This window comes from Drosophila kikkawai, chromosome 3L (assembly GCF_030179895.1).
Source record: "Drosophila kikkawai strain 14028-0561.14 chromosome 3L, DkikHiC1v2, whole genome shotgun sequence".
In the NCBI taxonomy this organism is placed as follows: Eukaryota; Metazoa; Arthropoda; class Insecta; order Diptera; family Drosophilidae; genus Drosophila; species Drosophila kikkawai.
Window position 1 is genome coordinate 6673040 of NC_091730.1, and position 19551 is coordinate 6692590.

At 34.7% G+C, this 19551-nt stretch overlaps 1 protein-coding gene across 2 annotated transcripts; it reads right to left on the reverse strand.

The window, feature by feature from the left end:
- Positions 1–44: 44 nt before the first annotated feature.
- On the reverse strand, positions 45–15317 carry ckd (cracked). Of its 2 annotated transcripts, XM_017165679.3 has the most exons (6): positions 15303–15317; positions 14150–14321; positions 2192–2472; positions 890–1056; positions 653–775; positions 45–583 (listed from the first exon to the last, which is right to left on the reverse strand). In XM_017165679.3, the coding sequence occupies exons 3-6, from the start codon at positions 2256–2258 to the stop codon at positions 515–517; spliced, it is 426 nt and encodes a 141-aa protein (XP_017021168.1). In that variant the 5' UTR covers positions 2259–2472; positions 14150–14321; positions 15303–15317; the 3' UTR covers positions 45–514. The 2 variants fall into 2 exon arrangements, with proteins under 2 accessions (XP_017021168.1, XP_017021169.1); XM_017165680.3 differs by lacking the exon at positions 15303–15317 and having other exon boundaries at positions 14150–14351.
- Between the last annotated feature and the right edge of the window lie 4234 nt (positions 15318–19551).

Below are 19551 nucleotides of genomic sequence, written 5' to 3' on the forward strand. Positions count from 1 at the left end.
TTTTCGGCCACTTAGGCAATTAATTAGAGAAAACATTAGGGTAGCAATTGGATTTTGTTTTTATTTCGATTGAAGATTGCTTACAAATATATGCGAAGATTATTTGTAAATTATACAATAATGTGGCGGACCCATCCGAGGTTGTTCCGGGGCATTTTTGAATGATAGAACTTTGATAGAATGGGGCGAAATTTGGATTTGGAACTGGAACCGGGACCATCTCTATATACAGTATATACACTCCTCCTGCTCCTCGCACGACTCATTCTCGACTCAATTAGACTAAAGTACAAAACGAAAAACTCAACAAAATCGTCAACAATGGGCGCTTAAATTAGTTTATATCTCACTTGCATTAATGGAATTTTACATAATTTTATAGAATTTTACAAATTACTCTTTTTCGTGTTCTTGTTTGTCATATACAATTATTATCAGCGGCTTTTTAATTTAATTAGTTTTGTGTTTCAGCTTTTGGGAGAGACAATAAATATTTAATTAGATTGCAAATCGCTCAGTAATCCTCGTCGTCCTCATCTGGCGGATCTGTGGCGTATGTCAGTTCATTCAGATAGAACCATTTCTAAAGATTACAAATAAAGTATTAAGAAAATTAATAAAAGTATTTTAGGGGGACTTGGAGGCAACCTACTGGTGACTCTGTGCAGTTGAAGTTGTAGTCCCAATCACAGATTCTGTACTCTTGATTAAAGCTCGTCTCATTGGCGCAAAGATGTGGAATCCGATTGCCTTCTTCATCGCACATATGAAATATCTGCATAAAAAATAGTATACTTTTAGACACTCTCAACAAAAAACTCGATTAAAGCTTGGCTTAAGCTTTGGTTGGATCTCTCCAATCTCTGCTTTTTGTTGGTAACTCTCTCACCTGGCAATTGTACTCCATATCGGCGTAGAAACCCACCGATCGCCGCTTGCAATCGAATGAGAATGTAATGTTATCTAAATTCGTCCATTCCTTCGTCTTGTGATTTTGAAATACTGGACTGGCTGGCTCTTGGCCCTGGACTGCAATGGCGGCCAGCAAAAGGGGACCTTTAAGGTAAAGAAAATTATGGTAAATATTTAGAAATAATACAAAATATAGTTTCATAACATTTATAAATAGTTCTGTAGATTTTTAAATAACAATAATAATTCAAACAGTTAAGGAATACATTTTTTGTTGATACAATTATTATACTAAATTTCTACATTTCTCTTTTGATGATCAACTATATGCAAATATTTTAAAAACTTGATATTTTTGGGTGTATAACTTTTTCTAGTATTCAAAATATTGTAGTCTTTAGTTACTTCATTCTTTAACAACTATTGTTGTTAGGCTAAATTTGTACAAAAAGTAAACGTTTCCTGGTATTAATTTCTATATTAATTTCTATATATATAAGCCTGTTTATTTACAAATCTATTAAGCAGGTCTTAGTAAACGGTTTCTTCAAAACAGGTACTTTTGTTGAGTTTAACAGGATCTGGCTTATTAAAAATAATAATTGCAGGTTTTTATAGGTGTGAATGGATACATCCGTTATCAATAAACAATACTAAATTGCTACCAAAGCTAAAATTATGAGACATTTTAATTTTGTTGAAATAAAACCAGTAAATTATTAAATAGTACTCTTTATAATTCCGTTCAAAGTTTCAACTAATATCTTTTTATCAGATATATGAAATTATTACTACATTCTTACTGCATTTCTGGTAATTTTGCAAACATTTGTAAGGTAATAAATAATTTTTAAAAATAATAATAAAGCTTATTAACTCATTATCATATCAATTACGCCCTTTTTACATATTTTTTCTACCTATTTATTTTGCAGGTGCAATTCTTATTATTATCTTTATTATTTGCCAGGTGTGTTTCCCATTTCGGTTGCTTCTGCTTCCTCCTCTTCCCACATAATCGACCATGGCCAATTTGTTTTTAAGTTATTTGGCTCACGCATTTGGCCCAAAGACAGTGGGCCAAAAAGGCCAGCGAGTGGAGTGGCAAAGGAGAGCCAGAATGGCCAGTGGTTAACCAACTCAAAGCCAATGGCTTAATCGAGGCACTTAGCATTTAATTTGTGTCGCTGTCTCGTCTCGTCTCTGGTCGAGTCGTTTCTCGAAATCAAAGTGAAGTGAAGTGAGGTCTCCATTGAGGCCAGGTACTCGTCGTACTCACCTAGTAAAACGCCGGAAAGCCATAAAATTCTATAACTGTAAACCATTTTTGTTGTGGCGTTGGACATTTTGGCGTGAATTTGTTTTTCTTGGCCGTTTCGCTGTCCGCTGACCGATCGATCCGTTCTGATATCACGCTGAAAATCCAAATCACGATCGTCACTCGCTCTCTCTCTCTCACACACACACTCTCTCTCTCGCTTGCTCCTGCTACGTGTCCATTTATCCGTCTTCTGTTTTCAATTAGGAAGCGTGTCTTCTAGGTTTATGGCCGGCACATGGCTAAAATGGGTAACAAAAAGGTAAACAAAAAAATCAGTTTAAGATAGAAATGAACTACAAATGTCGAATTAAGTTACATTATTAGGTGTTATTCAAGAGGGGAAATAATTATAATAATAATTATAAACATTGATGTGTCAGAAACAATTATTATATAAACATTTAGATAAATGTTGTGTTAATAAATGCAAATATTTTAGGTTTTCTTGAGGGCCCTGGATTTTAATATTTATTTGCTTTATTTTATTTTTAAATAAAATTTTATTAAAATTTTTAAAACAAATCTAATTGCTTATTTAATAATTTAAAGGTAATGCACAACCTGATCTATCCTTTTGAAAGAGAATGTGCCTGTAAAGAGCGGCTATAAATTTTCTAATTGGGTTCAGCTTTTAAAGACTTTATCTTTTATGGAAATACTAATTGGCTAAATAATGATTTTTTCATTTTTAATGTGTCTGTCGCAATTGTGAGTGATTTTTGTGGGTATTAAGTTAAGTTAAAATTCAATTTTTTATATTTATATGATGACTGTAATTATAACATATATTAATATATTGGCAGAACTCTGATCACTTAATATGGCTACCAGAAATTTCCGCCTTCCTTTATTCACAGGTGACAGTGGGCTGGCTTACAACTCATTAATAATTATAATAAAGAAAAAATCCCAGACAAGACAGACGAGACTTAGACGCAATTTACATGCCAAACCCACGTTGAAAAGATTTTGAATTTTGGATTTTGGCTTGACTCATCATCAGTGGCATCATCAACATTGCCAGCCGGATGCTCTGGAGCGCCCATCTTGCGTTAATTGATTTTCTTTGACATGAGGTAGACACGAACGGGAAACCACTCCAAATATGTCTGGCCCACACCTGGCACAGTGGCCAGACAAGGGAAATATTCAACCTTCTTAACTTTAGAAATATTATTTCATTGTAAGTTATTTAGGGATTTTTTAAATTAGATTTTCTTGCTAGAAACTCTTGGGATACAAGGTTTTAGCATTTCTGATTTTACCAAGTATCTTACAGTTTTATCTTCCTAAGCTTCTTTCACTTTCTGCCAAAAAAGTTGATCTCTTTAACCCACTGTATCTCTGGCGTAACAGGATATGGCATTACTTTGCCAGTGACCCACTTTGCTGCCATTCAAAATTCTCTTCTATACCTTCTGCTGACTAATCGCCCACCACAACAAAAACATTAATGAAAACATATTTCATAATACCTATAATACCCGAGTATTTCACATCAATCACACTCTGTCAAATTAGCGGAAGACGGCGACGGAGGGAAGGCAGTTGGAATGCTTTAAACGCCATTAAAAGACAATCAGTCAATGGCAGATCCAATCAGCGAAAAGAATATACTTATTAATGCAAACTCGTTTAGCGGTCTCCGCTTCTTTCTTCCGAATTGAATTGTATTGAATTGGCTTGAATGATTTATTTTCGGCTGATTGTTTTATTTTATTTTCCCATTTTTGTGAGTGAAAGAAGGCCATGTTCGGCCTTGTAAGCCCAATTAAATTGTCAACCCGCCTGGAAGGTTTTTTTGGGAGAGGAATTGTATTGGCGATTCCCTTGATTAATCCACTCCCTCTTTCACTCGACGCGTCGACCAGGTAAATCCTTGACATTTTTGTGCAATTTATGGACGCTGAATGCGTAGATGATGTCGATTGCAGGAAAGGCCACGGCACAGCCACATCCCAGACGAAATAATCGTAAATTGTTTTTTATCTCGGTCTGGCCTCCCGCACAAATAATTTTCAGGCGCCAGGAGCTGGCCAAGGGAAAGAGTTGCCTCTGAAATTCGAGTCAGGGATGTGCTGTAAGTTCAGGATTTCACAGTGAAAAATCATAATGTATCGTTATGATTTTTATGGGAAAATAAAAAATGTACCTTTGAAAGATCACAACTAACTGCAGCTAAGTGAAATAACCAACTTTCTTAACTTATCTTATAAAAATATATATATTTCTGCTTATATCTAAATGTTTGCATCCCTAATCTGCTGCCACAAAAATGAATGATATGCAAATATTTTTTCTTTTATTTCGTTGGTCTTCTCTCGAACCAAGTCCGTGATGAAGTGAAGGCAGTCTTAAGGCGACGTAAAAGGTCATCAACGGTGGTGCCAGGCGAGGCAAAAAGTCATCTTCACGCAAAACTGGTAAAAATTTCATGGATCAAAGGAGGAGGAAGGAAGAAGAGGTCTGCGACTGTGACTGGGACTGTAAATGGCTGAGGAACTAAACAAAGAGGCGTCTGCAAGATGACACAGCAGCCATTCGGCTGTCTCCGAGTCCATTGAATTGCCCCGAACCCTGTCCATTTGGTCAGCTTGTCTTTCACCGTTTTTTGGACTGACCATGGCGCCTGTGACAATTGGTCGAAAGCTCCTCTGTAAGTCCCTCTAGCCCCTCTGAAAATCCCCTCTGGAAACCCCTTTTTGAAGCTCCTCTGACAACCCCTCAAAATCCCCTTAAAAACTCTGTCGACTGTTTCCGCAAAAGTGGGCTTAAATATACTTTGAGTCGCTTTTTGTTTTGGTTTTTTAAGCTAATGGGAAAACACTCAAGCAGCTCCATTCGACGCCTACAAAATCCTTAAGAGGCTTTTGGCCAAATGGTAATTGATTTTAACGGATTTCACACAAGTTCGTTTCAGACTAAGTTGAGTAATTAGATAATAGTTCATTTGTATTCAAGTCACGTTTTTATAGTTTTTTTTTTTTTTTATATTAAATTCCAAACCATTTTTTATTGAGTAATTATTATAAAGTTGAATAGAGACGTAAGCAAAATGTAAGGCATTTTTAAGGCGAATGTTAAGCTGACATTTTATTACAATATTAAGTCTTATCCATTTTTGGCATAAAACTACCATTAAAAATCAATTCAATAACAATTTTATTACTTTTAATTAGTAATATAAATTCTTATTTACCAAGATAATTAATTTTTAAATCCCAGCTGATACACAGAAGAAGCCCCACTGAGGGGATGCCCCATTGCATTGTCACTTTTGACATTTTCTGACAAGCGTGAGAAGCGTGCACGGCCTGCAGACCAAAGACCGTCCATATATACATATATATATGTATGTATATTATGGTCCCCGAAGAAGAGCCCATCTGGCATGGTCCATCAATTGGCTGCGGCTGCTTGACTCTCTTGGCCGGATTCCTAAGCTGCAAGTACAACACATTCCGAGCTTGTCTTTGGGCCATCTGCATGCCACGAGCATGTGCGGCATTAATTTTAAACAAAAAATACAGAAAAAAACAAAACACATTTGAAAGTCTCATTTTACATTTTATGTTCGGTTAGGGCATTGTTTTTATTTTCCAGCGGGTTTTTGCTGATTGGGTTTGCGGCTAATTCGGAAGTTTGTTGGCGTTGCCTTGCGAAACATCGCACTAATTTGTTAATTTCTGACGCGTAACCGAAGGCGCAATGTTTTATGGCTTTTTGTTCGGCGACTCTGTAAATTTATGCAAATTTTCCACAAAATTATAATTCATTTCATTTGCTTGATGAAACAACGGGAAATAAAAGAAAAGAAAGGCGTATCGAGAAATGCCCTTGAAATGATTTTTCATTTTAAATGTCTTTTAAAAAGGCCTTGTTTTACATCTTATTTCCAATTTGGTATTTATTTTTAATGATCATAGTTTACATTATTAACTTGTGAAACAACGGAAGTCGGAGAGAAACTGGGTTTGAGGTCGTATCCAGAAAAGGCCTTGGCTTGTATTATTATTTTTTTTTTATTGGTTTTATGGTTTAATATAAGTTTAATTTGAATTTAAGATAATGGAAAGTAGATTTAACTTTTTTAAATTGAAGACAATCTTTTTTAGGAAAATTATAATTAGTGTTTCTTTTTGAAAGTTACAAGTACTGAAATATAATACATCATTTATTATTTGTAAATCTATTAAAAAATTCTTATTTTTGATTTTCAGAAGGCAGTTAAAAGGGGAATTTTATAAGAAAGCTTTTTAATTGCTTTGCTAATTAAAAACATACATATAATTTTAATGAAAAATATTTTAATCAGGTTGTTGGTATAACCTCTTACAGGAAATTTATTTTGTCTAATTAAAAAAGAATTTATCCAAAGAAACACTTTAAAAAAAGTAAACAAGCCCGAGGAGTTAATTTAAAATTTATTTGCGAGTTTTTTGTTTGCTACTGCAACAAAGTAAGATGAATGGACAGGCAAAAAATAAAAGTGAAAAAGGAAAAGCCGAGAAAATTATTTCACATATGTATGTGTTTGTGTGTGTGTGTGTGTGTGTGCAGGCAGCGGAAGCGTCGCTAATTGGCGGAACTGCCGCTCAGCAGCGGCAGTAGAAACAACAACAATGGCTGGAAAATAATAAAAAAAAAAAAATAAAAACAGCAACAAAAACTAAAGAAAAAGCGGGCAGAAATATGTTGAAACGCTGTGAACGCTGTAGCTGAAGAGCGATGACGATGACGACACCTGAGCTGAGACCGAGATGGCTTATTGCCACCGCCCCGCCCCGCCCCGCTATATCGGATCTCAACGGATCGGATCGGATGGCGCGCACTTACATAACCCAGCTCAGGCGGCAAACATGGCCTAATCATCTCATCCGACTCCCAAGTAGCGGTTAGCAGCCAAATTGATTAGGCCGACAGCGTTGACACTTCAAACTTGGACATTTGCACACATTTTTTACGCGAAAAGTCCGCAAAAGCCAAAACAAACATGAAATAACGGTAAAGTCGAAAGCGTCTCGACTATGAGATGCCCTGGGATAAGGCTTTTGGGGGTTTTGGTTTAATGATATATAAAAAAACAAGAAAGAAAGCTAACTTTGGCCAGCCAAAGTTTGTATACCCTTGCAGGTAACAATTAAAATATATCATAACTAAGGCAAAAATGCATTAATTTCGATTTGGAAAGCAGTTTTGTGTTAGTTTTTATTAATTTAAAAAAACTGCATACCAAATTTAAAATTTTAAGAAATCAAAATTTTTGGCCATTTTTGCTAATTTTAATGATGTAACCCCTTATCAAATTTCGCAAAAATGGCCAAAAAATCGATTTCTTCCGGACATGTCTAGAAAGATTCCCCTGTTGATGCTGATCAAGAATATATATGGTTTATGGGGTCGGAAATGATTCCTTGACTTAGAAAAATATTATTTTGTATTATAAAATCTGATTTTTAATATAAAAAACTTCTTGATTTTTTTTAAATTAAAAATATCATAACTCGGCCAAAAGAACATTAATTTTAAATCGGAAAACTCTTCTGTGCAAGATTTTCTACAGTTAATAAATCTGCATACTTCATTTAAAAATTTGGAAAATTCAATTTTTTATCAAAATCCAAAATTTTTAATGATACAAAATTTTGCAAAACTGGCCAAAAAATCGATTTCTTCCTGGCATATCTAGAAAGATTCTCCTGTTGATGCTGATCAAGAATATATATACTTTATGGGGTCGGAAACGTCTCCTTCACTGCGTTGCAAACTTTTGACTGAAATTATAATACCCTGCAAGGGTATAAAAATATGAATTTTGTAGACATTCTAAACCTACAAATATTTTAAAATATTTAGGAAATAATTTAAGAAATCAAAAATGACCATAATATAAGTTATACAAATCTAAAATTATTATTATTTTTAAACTTTTAAACATAGTCTTAGTAAATAATGATATTCATTGGATTGAAAGACCCTTGTTATTAGATCCTTTCGTTTCCTATTACCATTATATTCCCCAATTCAAATATACCCCAATAAACTCAATTATTATAGGTATGCATAAAAATGGAAACCGTTTAATTGAGCTGCTGGCTTGGTTAAATGAAAAACTCGTTAGCCTGATACCAGCTTGACCAGCATCCCCTCAAAACCGCATCCCAAGTGGTGACTCCCTCCCCTAACTTCCGCCCCGTCTCCCAGCAGCAAGACGATTATTGGCCTTGAAAATTCGGTACGCAGAAATGCGCTTAATGCGAAAAATCAATATCGCTAAAAAATACTCTCACACACACACCACACACACCTAGCAGCAAATCAACAAAACCTAAAAAAATATATACAACGAGTCAGAAAAAAACCGGCTCAAACTCGGACTTGTACTAAAACGAAGTGATCAAAGCAAATTTAAAACGAAACAGCTACACCAAAGCCCACAAAATTTAGCATAAATTGTTAAAAACAAAATTTAAGCAAATTGTAGACAGCAGTAAAGTGGCCAACATGTATGAATATGAAGTTATTAAATTTATTTGGTCCATAAACTGAAAACAAAGGAGGTCTTCTCATATTCATGGATATGAGGATATTAAAATTATAAAAAAAAAGGAAATCAAAACTCAATAAAAAACTAACATTTTACAATGGCTATTTATAAAACTCACAAATAAAGGAAACGACTAAAAACTTCCCTAAACTAAGTCATAAAGCCAAACAAAAAAAGAGTGTTCTAATATAAACTTGAAGCTAAAATACCTATAATTTATTCAATTTAAATATTTAATAAAAAAAATACAAAACAATGTTTAAGGCTGATACCGACAGGCACCATTAACAAAGCGATTATTTCGTTACCCAAAACATATAACATTTTAATCCAATTGATATCTACATCTGACATAATAATTAAGTTAGGCAATAAAAATGCTTGACAGCTTGAGACCATATTTTTATGACTTATTTTTCTCGATTCAACCGAAACCGAAACCGTTCAGACCAATGAATAATGAATTTATTGATCTATAAAAGAGGAAACACGGCTTGGACTTGGTAACGGAAAGAAAATGCAATTTTCAATGGTCAAGCTCAAAGAAAGTTAGGCGACAACAACTTGTTTGACAACGGGAAAATATAAACCAATTAATTACAATTTTTATGCACTTGCCGCTTAATGTTTTGGCTTAAAAAACGATATTTTAAAGGTGATTGCTTGCAAATATAATTTAAAAGTAATTAATTAGGCAGGGAAGGAAGGAAAATAACTTAAAATGCTGATCTCAATAAATAAAATCCCATTGTTAACATCAAAAAATCAAGCTTTTTGGGGAAGTGAAAAGCTGAAAAGCGGCCTTTAAAGGTCGCTGTTAATAATTAATTAAAATTCCATTAAATGCGGCGGCAAGGTACCACCAATCGATCGATCGATCGATCACAAAAATAGCCGATTCAGTGATTTAAATGCCATCAGCAAATGTCCGAATGTCCGACAATGCCTGACAACAGCAACAAAAGGCCGATCAGCTACCGATATATAATATATTTTCGGGTATCTTTCGATCCCCAAGACCCAGACCGATGTCCATCCGTCATTAACATATCGGCATTTGTGCTTAAGCAGAAATAACAATCGTTACAAGGGCAACACAGCCATCATCATCAGAGGATGATGCCGAAGAAATATTCCAGTTATCTCGCCAAAGATACATATATCCAGTGTGAGAGATGCGAGTATTTTTAGATTCGCCACGGTAACATCTCATTGAAGCTGTTGCCCTGAGATCGCAAGAAACAACAACCCTCAACAGATCGCAAACTCATCCAATTTGTAGTGCGAATTCGCCCCGTGGCTGCTGGCTGTCTTTGATGAGGGATTAGGCCTGCATCCCATGGAAACCGAAGACAAACTAGCCGACGAAAGAAACCATTAGATGTTGCCACGGAAATACCACCAAGACATTTTTTTTTCTTATAAATACTATTTATTATACATTTATTTCGTTTTGAAATCTTGAATTAAAACTTAAGCTGCAAACTTGTCGAACTTGTTCGCTAGCCGCCACTAGAGGAGGTGTGATATTGAGATCAACTTTGTTATTCGGTTAAACATAGATGGAAGCCTCTTATTGACATTGATTCTTAAGGGGGTCTTCTCATTCAAAAGCTGTTTTTTGGACCCTTTTTAAAAAAATTCTTATTTGAAAACGCAAAGAATAATAGAAAACTTTTTTTTTTTATTGTATTCAAAAATGTTCAAAGTAACTAAAAAAGTTGTTCTTGCCTCGATACGAGGGTTGTTCAAAGAGTAATGAGACTTCAAACTTGGTGGTCGAAAAAAAAGGTGTCGTCCTGGCGGCCACGATTCAGGGTTTCCAGAGCGTCCGAAATGAAAAATAAAAACGGGGTTATAATCAGAATAGATGTCATTTTCGGCTGACGGAACAGATTTTTTTTTTAAATTTTTTAAACAAAATGGCGGCCATTCAAAAAAAAAATTTCGATTTCGGGCGTTTTTTTTTGTAGTTTAGTGTAAAAAAAAAAATAGAAAAAAAAATTTAAAAAAAAATCTGTTCCGTCAGCCGAAAATGGTGACAATTCTGCGTCGATTGCACTTTGTTTCATGAAAATCGGTTCAGTTGAACTGGAGATATCATGGCCGCCAGTTCGAAAAACGTGGTTTCGAGATAAACGCGTTTGAAGTTTGAAAAAAGCTCATTTTGCATAGATCTTACTTCACAAAAAAGGCTGTATCTTCTAAAGTATTTCTTAAAATCCTTTTGGGGACATATACACACCATCCCAAGCTATAAATAAATGCAAAAAAAAAAAAATAGAAAAAAAAAAGTTGCCCAATGAGAAGACCCCCTTAAGGGGGATTTTTGCTATGTGATTTATGGGAAAAATAAAAAAGATGTAGATATAAAATCAAATTAGAAACAGTTAGTAGTAAGGGGAATTTATTTTGCTAATCATTAATCAAATAAATTTCTTTTTAGAAAATGAATTTATTATTATTCTTAATCAAAGTCTTAAATAGAAGCCAGAAACCTTAATTTACATGCTCCTTATTTATTTTCCCATAACCAGTTCGAATGCCAAACTCTTTTTCATAACAAGTATTGTGTTTTATTTTGAGATTCCCAAAATTAACCTGACTTCTCGTAAAGTTACAGAACAAGTTCATAAAACACTAAGGGGTTCTGAGGTTTTTCTTAGCAATTTCATATAATTTAATCAATGTTCTCTATGTTCCAAGAGAGCGAAAGTGTTGTTTAAACTTGCTTTTGATTTCCTTTTCTGTTTTGAATAAAAATCTCGTGATTTAAGATTTATCTGGCAAAGCAAACACACCTCAATTTATTTTCATTTCGCATAACTAGTTCCGTTGCTCTGCAAAACTTTTGGCCAACAATTTATGATCACTCACTTTGCAAAAGCTTTCCATGACGCAAACGGTAAATCCATAATTTAAAAGAATTATTTAACATAAATTGAATAATTTATTTGCTCGATTTGATGTCAATTTTATAACCAAAAAATCTTTATAGTATATATTCTCGAAGCAACTTCAATTGGCATTTGCCTGCGATTGGTCGATGAATCGATTCTGGTTTGATTTCTCAATTGCAAAAGTAAGGCGAACCGGATTGAAGTTGAGGCGCTGCGAAACGAAACCCTTTTGGTCGAGTTCAAGGCTCGCCACGTGTCGTATACGTGATGTGCCGGGGACCGGCACTTGAGCAAATCCACACACGTTGTTTTGCAGTAAACACTTTTCACACAATTAAACAGCAGCCAGAGTTGCCAGCGGGCAACATTAACTAACTAACTGACTTGTAATGTGGCAGCAATAAATTTTATGTAAATCGCCGCCTTCTTTTTTTGTTTTTGTTTTAAGTTTTATTGCAGCCAGAGAAGAAAACGGTACAGCGCTAAACAATGCAAATAAATTACAGCTGCGGGTGCGGATACTTTGCAAAGCTGATGTGCAATTGAACGCAGAGATGCACAAACACACATGTATTTAGTGTGTGTGGTGTGCACAACACAAAAAAGCGGCGGGGAAATAAATAAAAACACCCCCTGCGGTAAGAGATAAAAAACGCACACACAGGTAATGCTGAGATTTTCCAAGAATGCGGCGCAGAGAAATGCACGGAAAATAAATTAAGACTACTTTAACTGTAACTAGTTTTTCACTCTATTATTATTTAAAACATTAATATACATAAGAAGATATTAAATATTTTGATTACTCCCCAAAAACCTAAATAGAAATTTTGATAAAGAGAAGGTAAATCTACTTTTATGTCATTTACAATTATTCAAACATTATTTTCCAGTAAAGAACCTTTATAGTTTTATTATCTAAATAATTTAGACTATTTTTTTGTCAGTGCTCAGACAAGCGGGTGGCTGCTGTGACTCTCAATCTCGATCCACTCTCAGCTGCTGTTTTTTCTGTTGCATTTAACCTGCAGCAGCAGCACCACCACCACCACCAACAACCTGCAGGCAACAACAATCGCCAACAACAAGTTATTTTTGTCCAAGTCATCGATTGCATATGGCAGCTTTTGGAATGGAAAATGCGAGTGACTTCACTGTCTTTATTTTTTATTTTTCATGCGATTTAACCAAAGAATTCATGCATTCCAACAGTAATCGGAGGAGCCAAGCAAGGATTAAGAAAAAACCAAGCCAAAACAGAACTTGCTAATTGGAATAAAATGGAACTGATCGCATAAAATTAATACTAATATGTGGTCTCAGAATAAACGTGTTTATTTTAGACATAAGGTCAAACTATCAAATCGTCCAAAATGTTCTACTAAAATCTATTAAAATATTGGTTAGCAAGGCAATTAGTGGTATCGAAGATTATTCTGGGAATTCCAGTTTCCTGAAACAGCATATACTTTTATGTGTCTTATATTTCTAATTTTATGATAAAAGTTTATAGTTAAATGCAACTATATATAAAATATCTAAAATAACTTGCTTTACAACAATTCTTTCTTCATTTTGTTAAAATTTCGTTCCTTGTCTTATTTATTGTGTTATCAAGATTGTTTTGACACTCACAAAATATATTATAAGTATTCTAATGTATCATTAAAATTAATGACTGTATTGAATTATTAACATTTTTCATTTTGTGTTCAATAATTTCATGAATAACACACGAATTATGCATAAATGGCTATCAAGATTTATGCCAATATTAACACATAAATTTAAATTTTGGGTTTTAGCATAAATTTTGGGTTTTTTTCTGTGATTTTTAGTGATCAAAGAATTGAAAACACTTTGTGGGCAGTTGTTAGGATTCTTTTAAGATTTTTAAACCTTTAAAGCTTAAATAAAGTTCAGAAAACATTTTTATTTTAATTTATAAACCAAAAATATCAAGAAATATTGTTTGTATATTTCTCAAGACATACAAAAATGTATAATTCTTGGAGAATAATTATTTATTGATTTTTTTTCCTGTGGAGAAGCTGGGAAGAATGGCTGACAGGTGGCCCCCCCTCTGGGCGAGTTGTTTACTTGTTCTTTTGCATATTCATGTGGCGCATGTGGCTAACCCCACCATTGTTTTTGTTAAATTGTTGAATGGCAAAGTTTAAACGATCTCCCCATAGTGGAGGAAACTAAAAACAAAACACAACAGCCTCTCGGAGATATCATTAAAGCTTACGCAAATTGCTCCGATTTGTGACAGATTTTTCGTGTTTTTTGGTAGGCATTGAATTATGCTAATGGCGCCGATAGCGATACATCATTATGTGCGTGGCAAACAGATCGTTATGTAAGGTGTCTTGATTTTATTTCAGCTCGAATTTGGAGCACGAATTGTATAAGCGTTTTGCAGGCTGCATTTCATTTTATTTTTGCTCGGTAAAGGGGCTGGCCTACCTTGATTTAGAGTTTGTACTGAGCTGGGTTAATCCAAATCTGCGTTAAATATCCAAGAAATATCCGTGAAATCACTGAAGCACTGCAAACTGGCCAACTTTCTTGCCAAATCTTGAGGCGGCCGCTTAATTATTTTGTTGAAAACGCATTTGCATAAGATTTTCTCGCTAGCCTGTGTGTATAAATATAATTTTGGCGTTGATTTTTTATGTAATAAACACTGGGAAAACTATTGCTATTACGGTGCGGCTGCAACAACAATATATATTTTATATATATGTATATATATAAATATGGCTCTTTCTTCACACGCACACACAGACACACAGACAGCACGCGCACGGCTCAAATCGCGTATCCGTCGGATGCAGAGATACAATACACAAAAAGTTACAAAGCCAAAGACAAAGCAACAACCGTTCGCTGGGGCGCTCGTCGCACGAATAAAACGGCCCAAAAGACCTGGCCAACACTTGACGGCTAAAAAGCCAGAAAAAATCGGAGCCAAACACATCCAAACAAAGGCAGCAAACACAAAACTTAAAATACAACAAAAAATCAAACAAAACACAGAGAAAAGGCAAAGCTTAAAAGACAGAGGCGCGAAATGAAAAGTGTTTTTATTTTTTGGTTTTGCTGCCGTTTTGTTTGCCGTATCGCTTTTTGGCCAATGCATTTGGCGTTGGCCTCGTTAGCTTACGGTTTACACTTGGAATTAAAAATTGCCCTTAAATTATACAATTTTTTTTACAATTAGGAAGGGAAACTTAAATTTGTATTTAAGGTTGTAGAAGTAATTATTACCAGAAATTAGTTGTTAAAAGTGTCTATAATTCTCTGTATTTTATTTCTTATTTTAGTTTTGAATTCATTGATTTTTAAGTACATTTTTAAATGTTATTCGGAACTGATTTTAACAGTAAAGGAATTAAGACAAGAAGGGTGTGGTTAGCTTATGATTTTAAATTTAAATTCAATTTATATATTTTTTCTTTGATTCCAGAAGATTGCTGTACATTTAAAGCACTTTTATTTTGTTAAACTTCAGAAGATATTCAAATTCCTGGGCGATTTTTAATCCAAGTGTTTAGAATATTCCCCTATAAAGGCTTCACAATATTTTGCACGCTTTTTCTTAAAGTGTATTATGTACGTTTTGGTTTTTGGCCTGGAACCGCGATCGAAGACGAAGACGGTCGTGAAAACGTTTGCAAAGTCAGCGCTCAACTGGTTCGCTGGCCGCTGCTCAAATTGGTTTTATACGCGGATCAAGCTCAGCTCAGGAGCGTAGCAGTATCTGAGAGATACAAAGATACATCCGCTGCATTGGCAATCGAAGCCAAAGAGCTGCTTGGCTGCTGGCTGCTGGCTGCTGGCTACCATTGAGGTAGGTTGAGCTTGAGCAGCGCAGACTCCGCCGCCAGGTGTGGTGTATTTATTTGCTGGTTCAGTAGTGCCAACTGGTTCCACTTTGGCCCACCTTTCCCACAGATCCAAGATCCAAGAGATCCGAGATCCGAGTTGAGTTCAACACATTAAGCACACACAACACGGTTCATTGAAAATTCAGACTCATCGTGGGTAAGTTCATGGGCGAAATATACTGATTAACTAGTTCTATCTGCCGAGTGTCTGACGCAGGTCTGGATGTTGTTTATTTTTTATAGACTTATTCCATACTCTATATTAGGGTTTTCTTGTTTAATCAAAAACCAAAGACAAAGGGGTTTAATGAAATACTATTTAAGAGATTTGGTTTTAATATTAAATAAATTTAAAAAATACATATATATGAATAAACTTTCTATAATTTTAAAAGTATTATACTTGCAGAAGTCTTTCGTATACTTATTTTAATTAACTTTATTATTTATTCCTTATCCAAACCTCACTTACTCTAAAAAATATGTTAAAATTACTTTCAGATCTACTAAATATTTCCCCCTTTTGGTAGTCATCAAGGATTGTTAGACTCTAATAGAATTCATATATATAAAATACTCTTTTTTAAAAGCAAAGTTTTTTAATGGCCATTTTAAGTGTATTCTGAGTCTCGTCGTGTCCACCTCCGCTGTCCTTCCTTTCTCGTTTTTAATTAACATAATTAAAATAAAATAAAGGCGAGCAAAAGCCACAAAAATGTATAAAATCAAATTAGCATGAGAACAACTTTTAGTTTTATTCACTTCTCTTTTTTTTTCGAGGCATTTCAGAGTGTGTGAGCGCTACTTTTTTCTTTTTGGGAATCTTCTGTGCGAGTGTTTCTTTATAATTTTGGTTTTTTGTATTTTTTTGTTTTTGATTTGGCTGTTAACTCCGCGTCAAGTTCATCAAACACGTCTGATTAGGAGACCGCCTGTTTCAACTGGTAACTGGTTAACCGGAGGAGTCACTTGTCTGAATCTTAGTGTGCACCATGAAAAAAATAATTATAACAAATTCTGGGACATTTTCTAAAATCAGAAAATTATTTTAAAAATATTTGTATATATCATTTCAGACCTAAGTAACTCAAATTAATCAATTTTTTAATTTTAAACCATATTAAAGTAGTTTAAATAATCTAATGGCATCTTTTAATTAAATAAAAATCATATATTTAAGGACATATTAAATCAAATTTGTTTATTTTTTGCCAAATTGGAGTTTATTTATTTATAAAATAAAATATAAAACATCTATTCTACCTTCATTTATATACTAAAAATGACCTAAAGTCATAAAATAGTCTCTGAAAAATCCTTAACGTTAAGCTTTTTAATTTAAATATACTTAGAATCTATTTTAATTTCTTAAAGTTTCTTAATGCAATATTTTTTCTGGGTGTGGGTTAAAAATCTTGGGGGTTTTTCGGCCAAGTCAGTCAGCTGAGCTGTGGGCTGGTCATTTGAATGCCAAAGGCATCGCACGCTGCTCTTTTCGCATTTGCCGTTGGTTGGTCTTTTGGCTTTAAAAAGCAATTTATGATGAGCGCGAACAACGAATTTATGACCAGCCAACGGATTCGCAGGCAAAAACACCGCATCCGATGATACCGACACGAAATTCGGCCGTTTGATGCGAAACTCTTTTCGCTTAAATGTCAAACTAATTTAGGCAAGACGATCCATTAAAACTGGATTAATTAAAGGTGCAACGGCAGCCATTGATATATATCTATGCAATCCGCAGTTAAAAACCTTCAAAGAGCTAAAATCTGTCACTGGCCAAGTGATTGATTAGCTCATTAAATGACCAATTGAGCACCTACTAGTTGATTGACCATCAAGCAGAAGATAAGATACTATATATGGCTTGGCTGATGAACCGAAAATAATGAGCGAGGATTGGCAGGTTTTTGTTTAATTTAGGAATTAGAATAGCCCAAAGTCACAGCAGCTATGGCTGATACTCATTACTGTAGCTTAGTTTGCAATTAAGGATACAGCGAACATATAGAAAATAGAACTCTTATTTGTTAATCGAATTATCTATTTATCTTTTTCAGTCAGAAGCCAGTAACCCAGTGATGGGCTAAGCTTATGCCAATTCAATATTTTATATTTACTAATTGTACATATAAGAGTATATAAAAGTTTATATGGCAAACAATACCTTAAAAAACAAACAATTTAATTACCTATTAAGTGTGTGATTAAAAGACCAACTAACTGAGCCAACGAATAGACGCGTGATTGATTATGGCGCCCAACGTTTTGTCATTCGGTTGTATATCTCCCACTTGAGTCTCGACTGTCGGTCGGGCCGGGTGTAATTAGCAGACTTTGCTTATATAATTATTTCAAATATTTTAATTAACAAGTGGCAATATATACATATGCGCAATATCTCGTATCTCTTAGCCGCACTGCACTTGGTCAATTAAAGTCGAGTGCCCCGCCAGTTGGCTCATTTCCAATAAATATACTCGAACTGGTGCGGCAGTAAAACCCGAAAAGGAAAAGGAAAGGTGTTGACCTTGTCCAACCAGCACACGCACCGCCAAGAAATGTCTGCGATCCGAGGCGTTAACTCACCTGGTTTGCCTTCTCCCAAAGATACAAAAAGCCAGTGTGATATGTTAAAATGTTTAAAATGCAAGAAACCCTTCAGAAGATCTGATCTGATTAAAAAGTGAAAGTTAAACGCGAGCTTAAGTCGTCCCTAAATCATTTCAAGTTCAAGGTTGCTTTTGGTCACTGGTATTTAAGGTATTTAAACATTTTTACATTCCAAATTCATATATATATCTTAATTGTTTAACAAATACTGGTATATAAATATGTATATATTCGCGCTAATTTCTTGACATTTACCGCTTTCATTTACTCCGCTTGTTGTTGCCACACTTGATCACCCAAAATTATGTCCATAATTACGCTGATGTTAATCGATTTTTAAGTTGTATATGCTTGGTCTTTTTTTTTCTACTTTTCTGGTGTAGAGCGGGGATTATACAACAAATATTTAACACCTTGCGGACAATGGAAGTTGGGGTTTTTATCGCCCCACTCGGATTACTAACGGCTGACTCGCATTCGAATTGCTTTTCAAATCCACTCGGCGAATTAAATCCACACGGATTCCATTCGTCGGCTTAATGTTGAAAGTCAATAAAAATATATCAAGTTTTTAATTTATATATATTTTTTCTACTAGTATTTAGTCGCTTTGTTGCCAGGCAGCCCAGCGCTCTCGCACTAACTGCATGTTATTATCTAGAGCATGAAATCCAACTGACCGCCTCGCTGGATCTCGTCGCAGCCTGGCTTAAGCTCAAACTGGACAAGTGGCTGAGTGGCTGACTGGTGGAGTGGCCAAGAGATTGTTAGCACAGACAGAATATCTACGAGATCGTAATCCGCTCGTTCATGACGCCGGTCGATTGCTCTGCGATCGCCTAAAGTGTCTTGTCTTGTCTTTTTCACGCTTTTAATCGCTGATTTTGGCAATGAACCGATCTCCTAACAATTGGTTCAAGTTAATTGGTTTTTAAGTTATCTTGTTTTTATTATCACAAGGGATTTAGTAAATAAAATAGGGGATTTTTGAAAGTTGAGAGATTAGTAACAAAATATTACATTTATCAGGAAAAGCTTAAGAAGACTATAATTTTAATTTAACTTGGTTTTAATAGAGCAACTTTAAAAAATATAAATAATTACTAAATATTTAAACTCCCATTTAGTAACATAAGTGATTAAAATGAGCACCAATTTACTTAGTCAAATTACCCAATTCTACACATTTCAGTCGTGACTCAAGTAGTTTTTTGTATACTTCAGAGTTTCTTGGAGATAAATCTTACAATTTAATCAAATTTAAACCAAAACCCAGCCCATTCACCACCATTCCACCCACAATTCGCTCAGCTAACCACCTTTCGCCGAATGCAAAAACTAATTCTATCCACACTTGCCCAA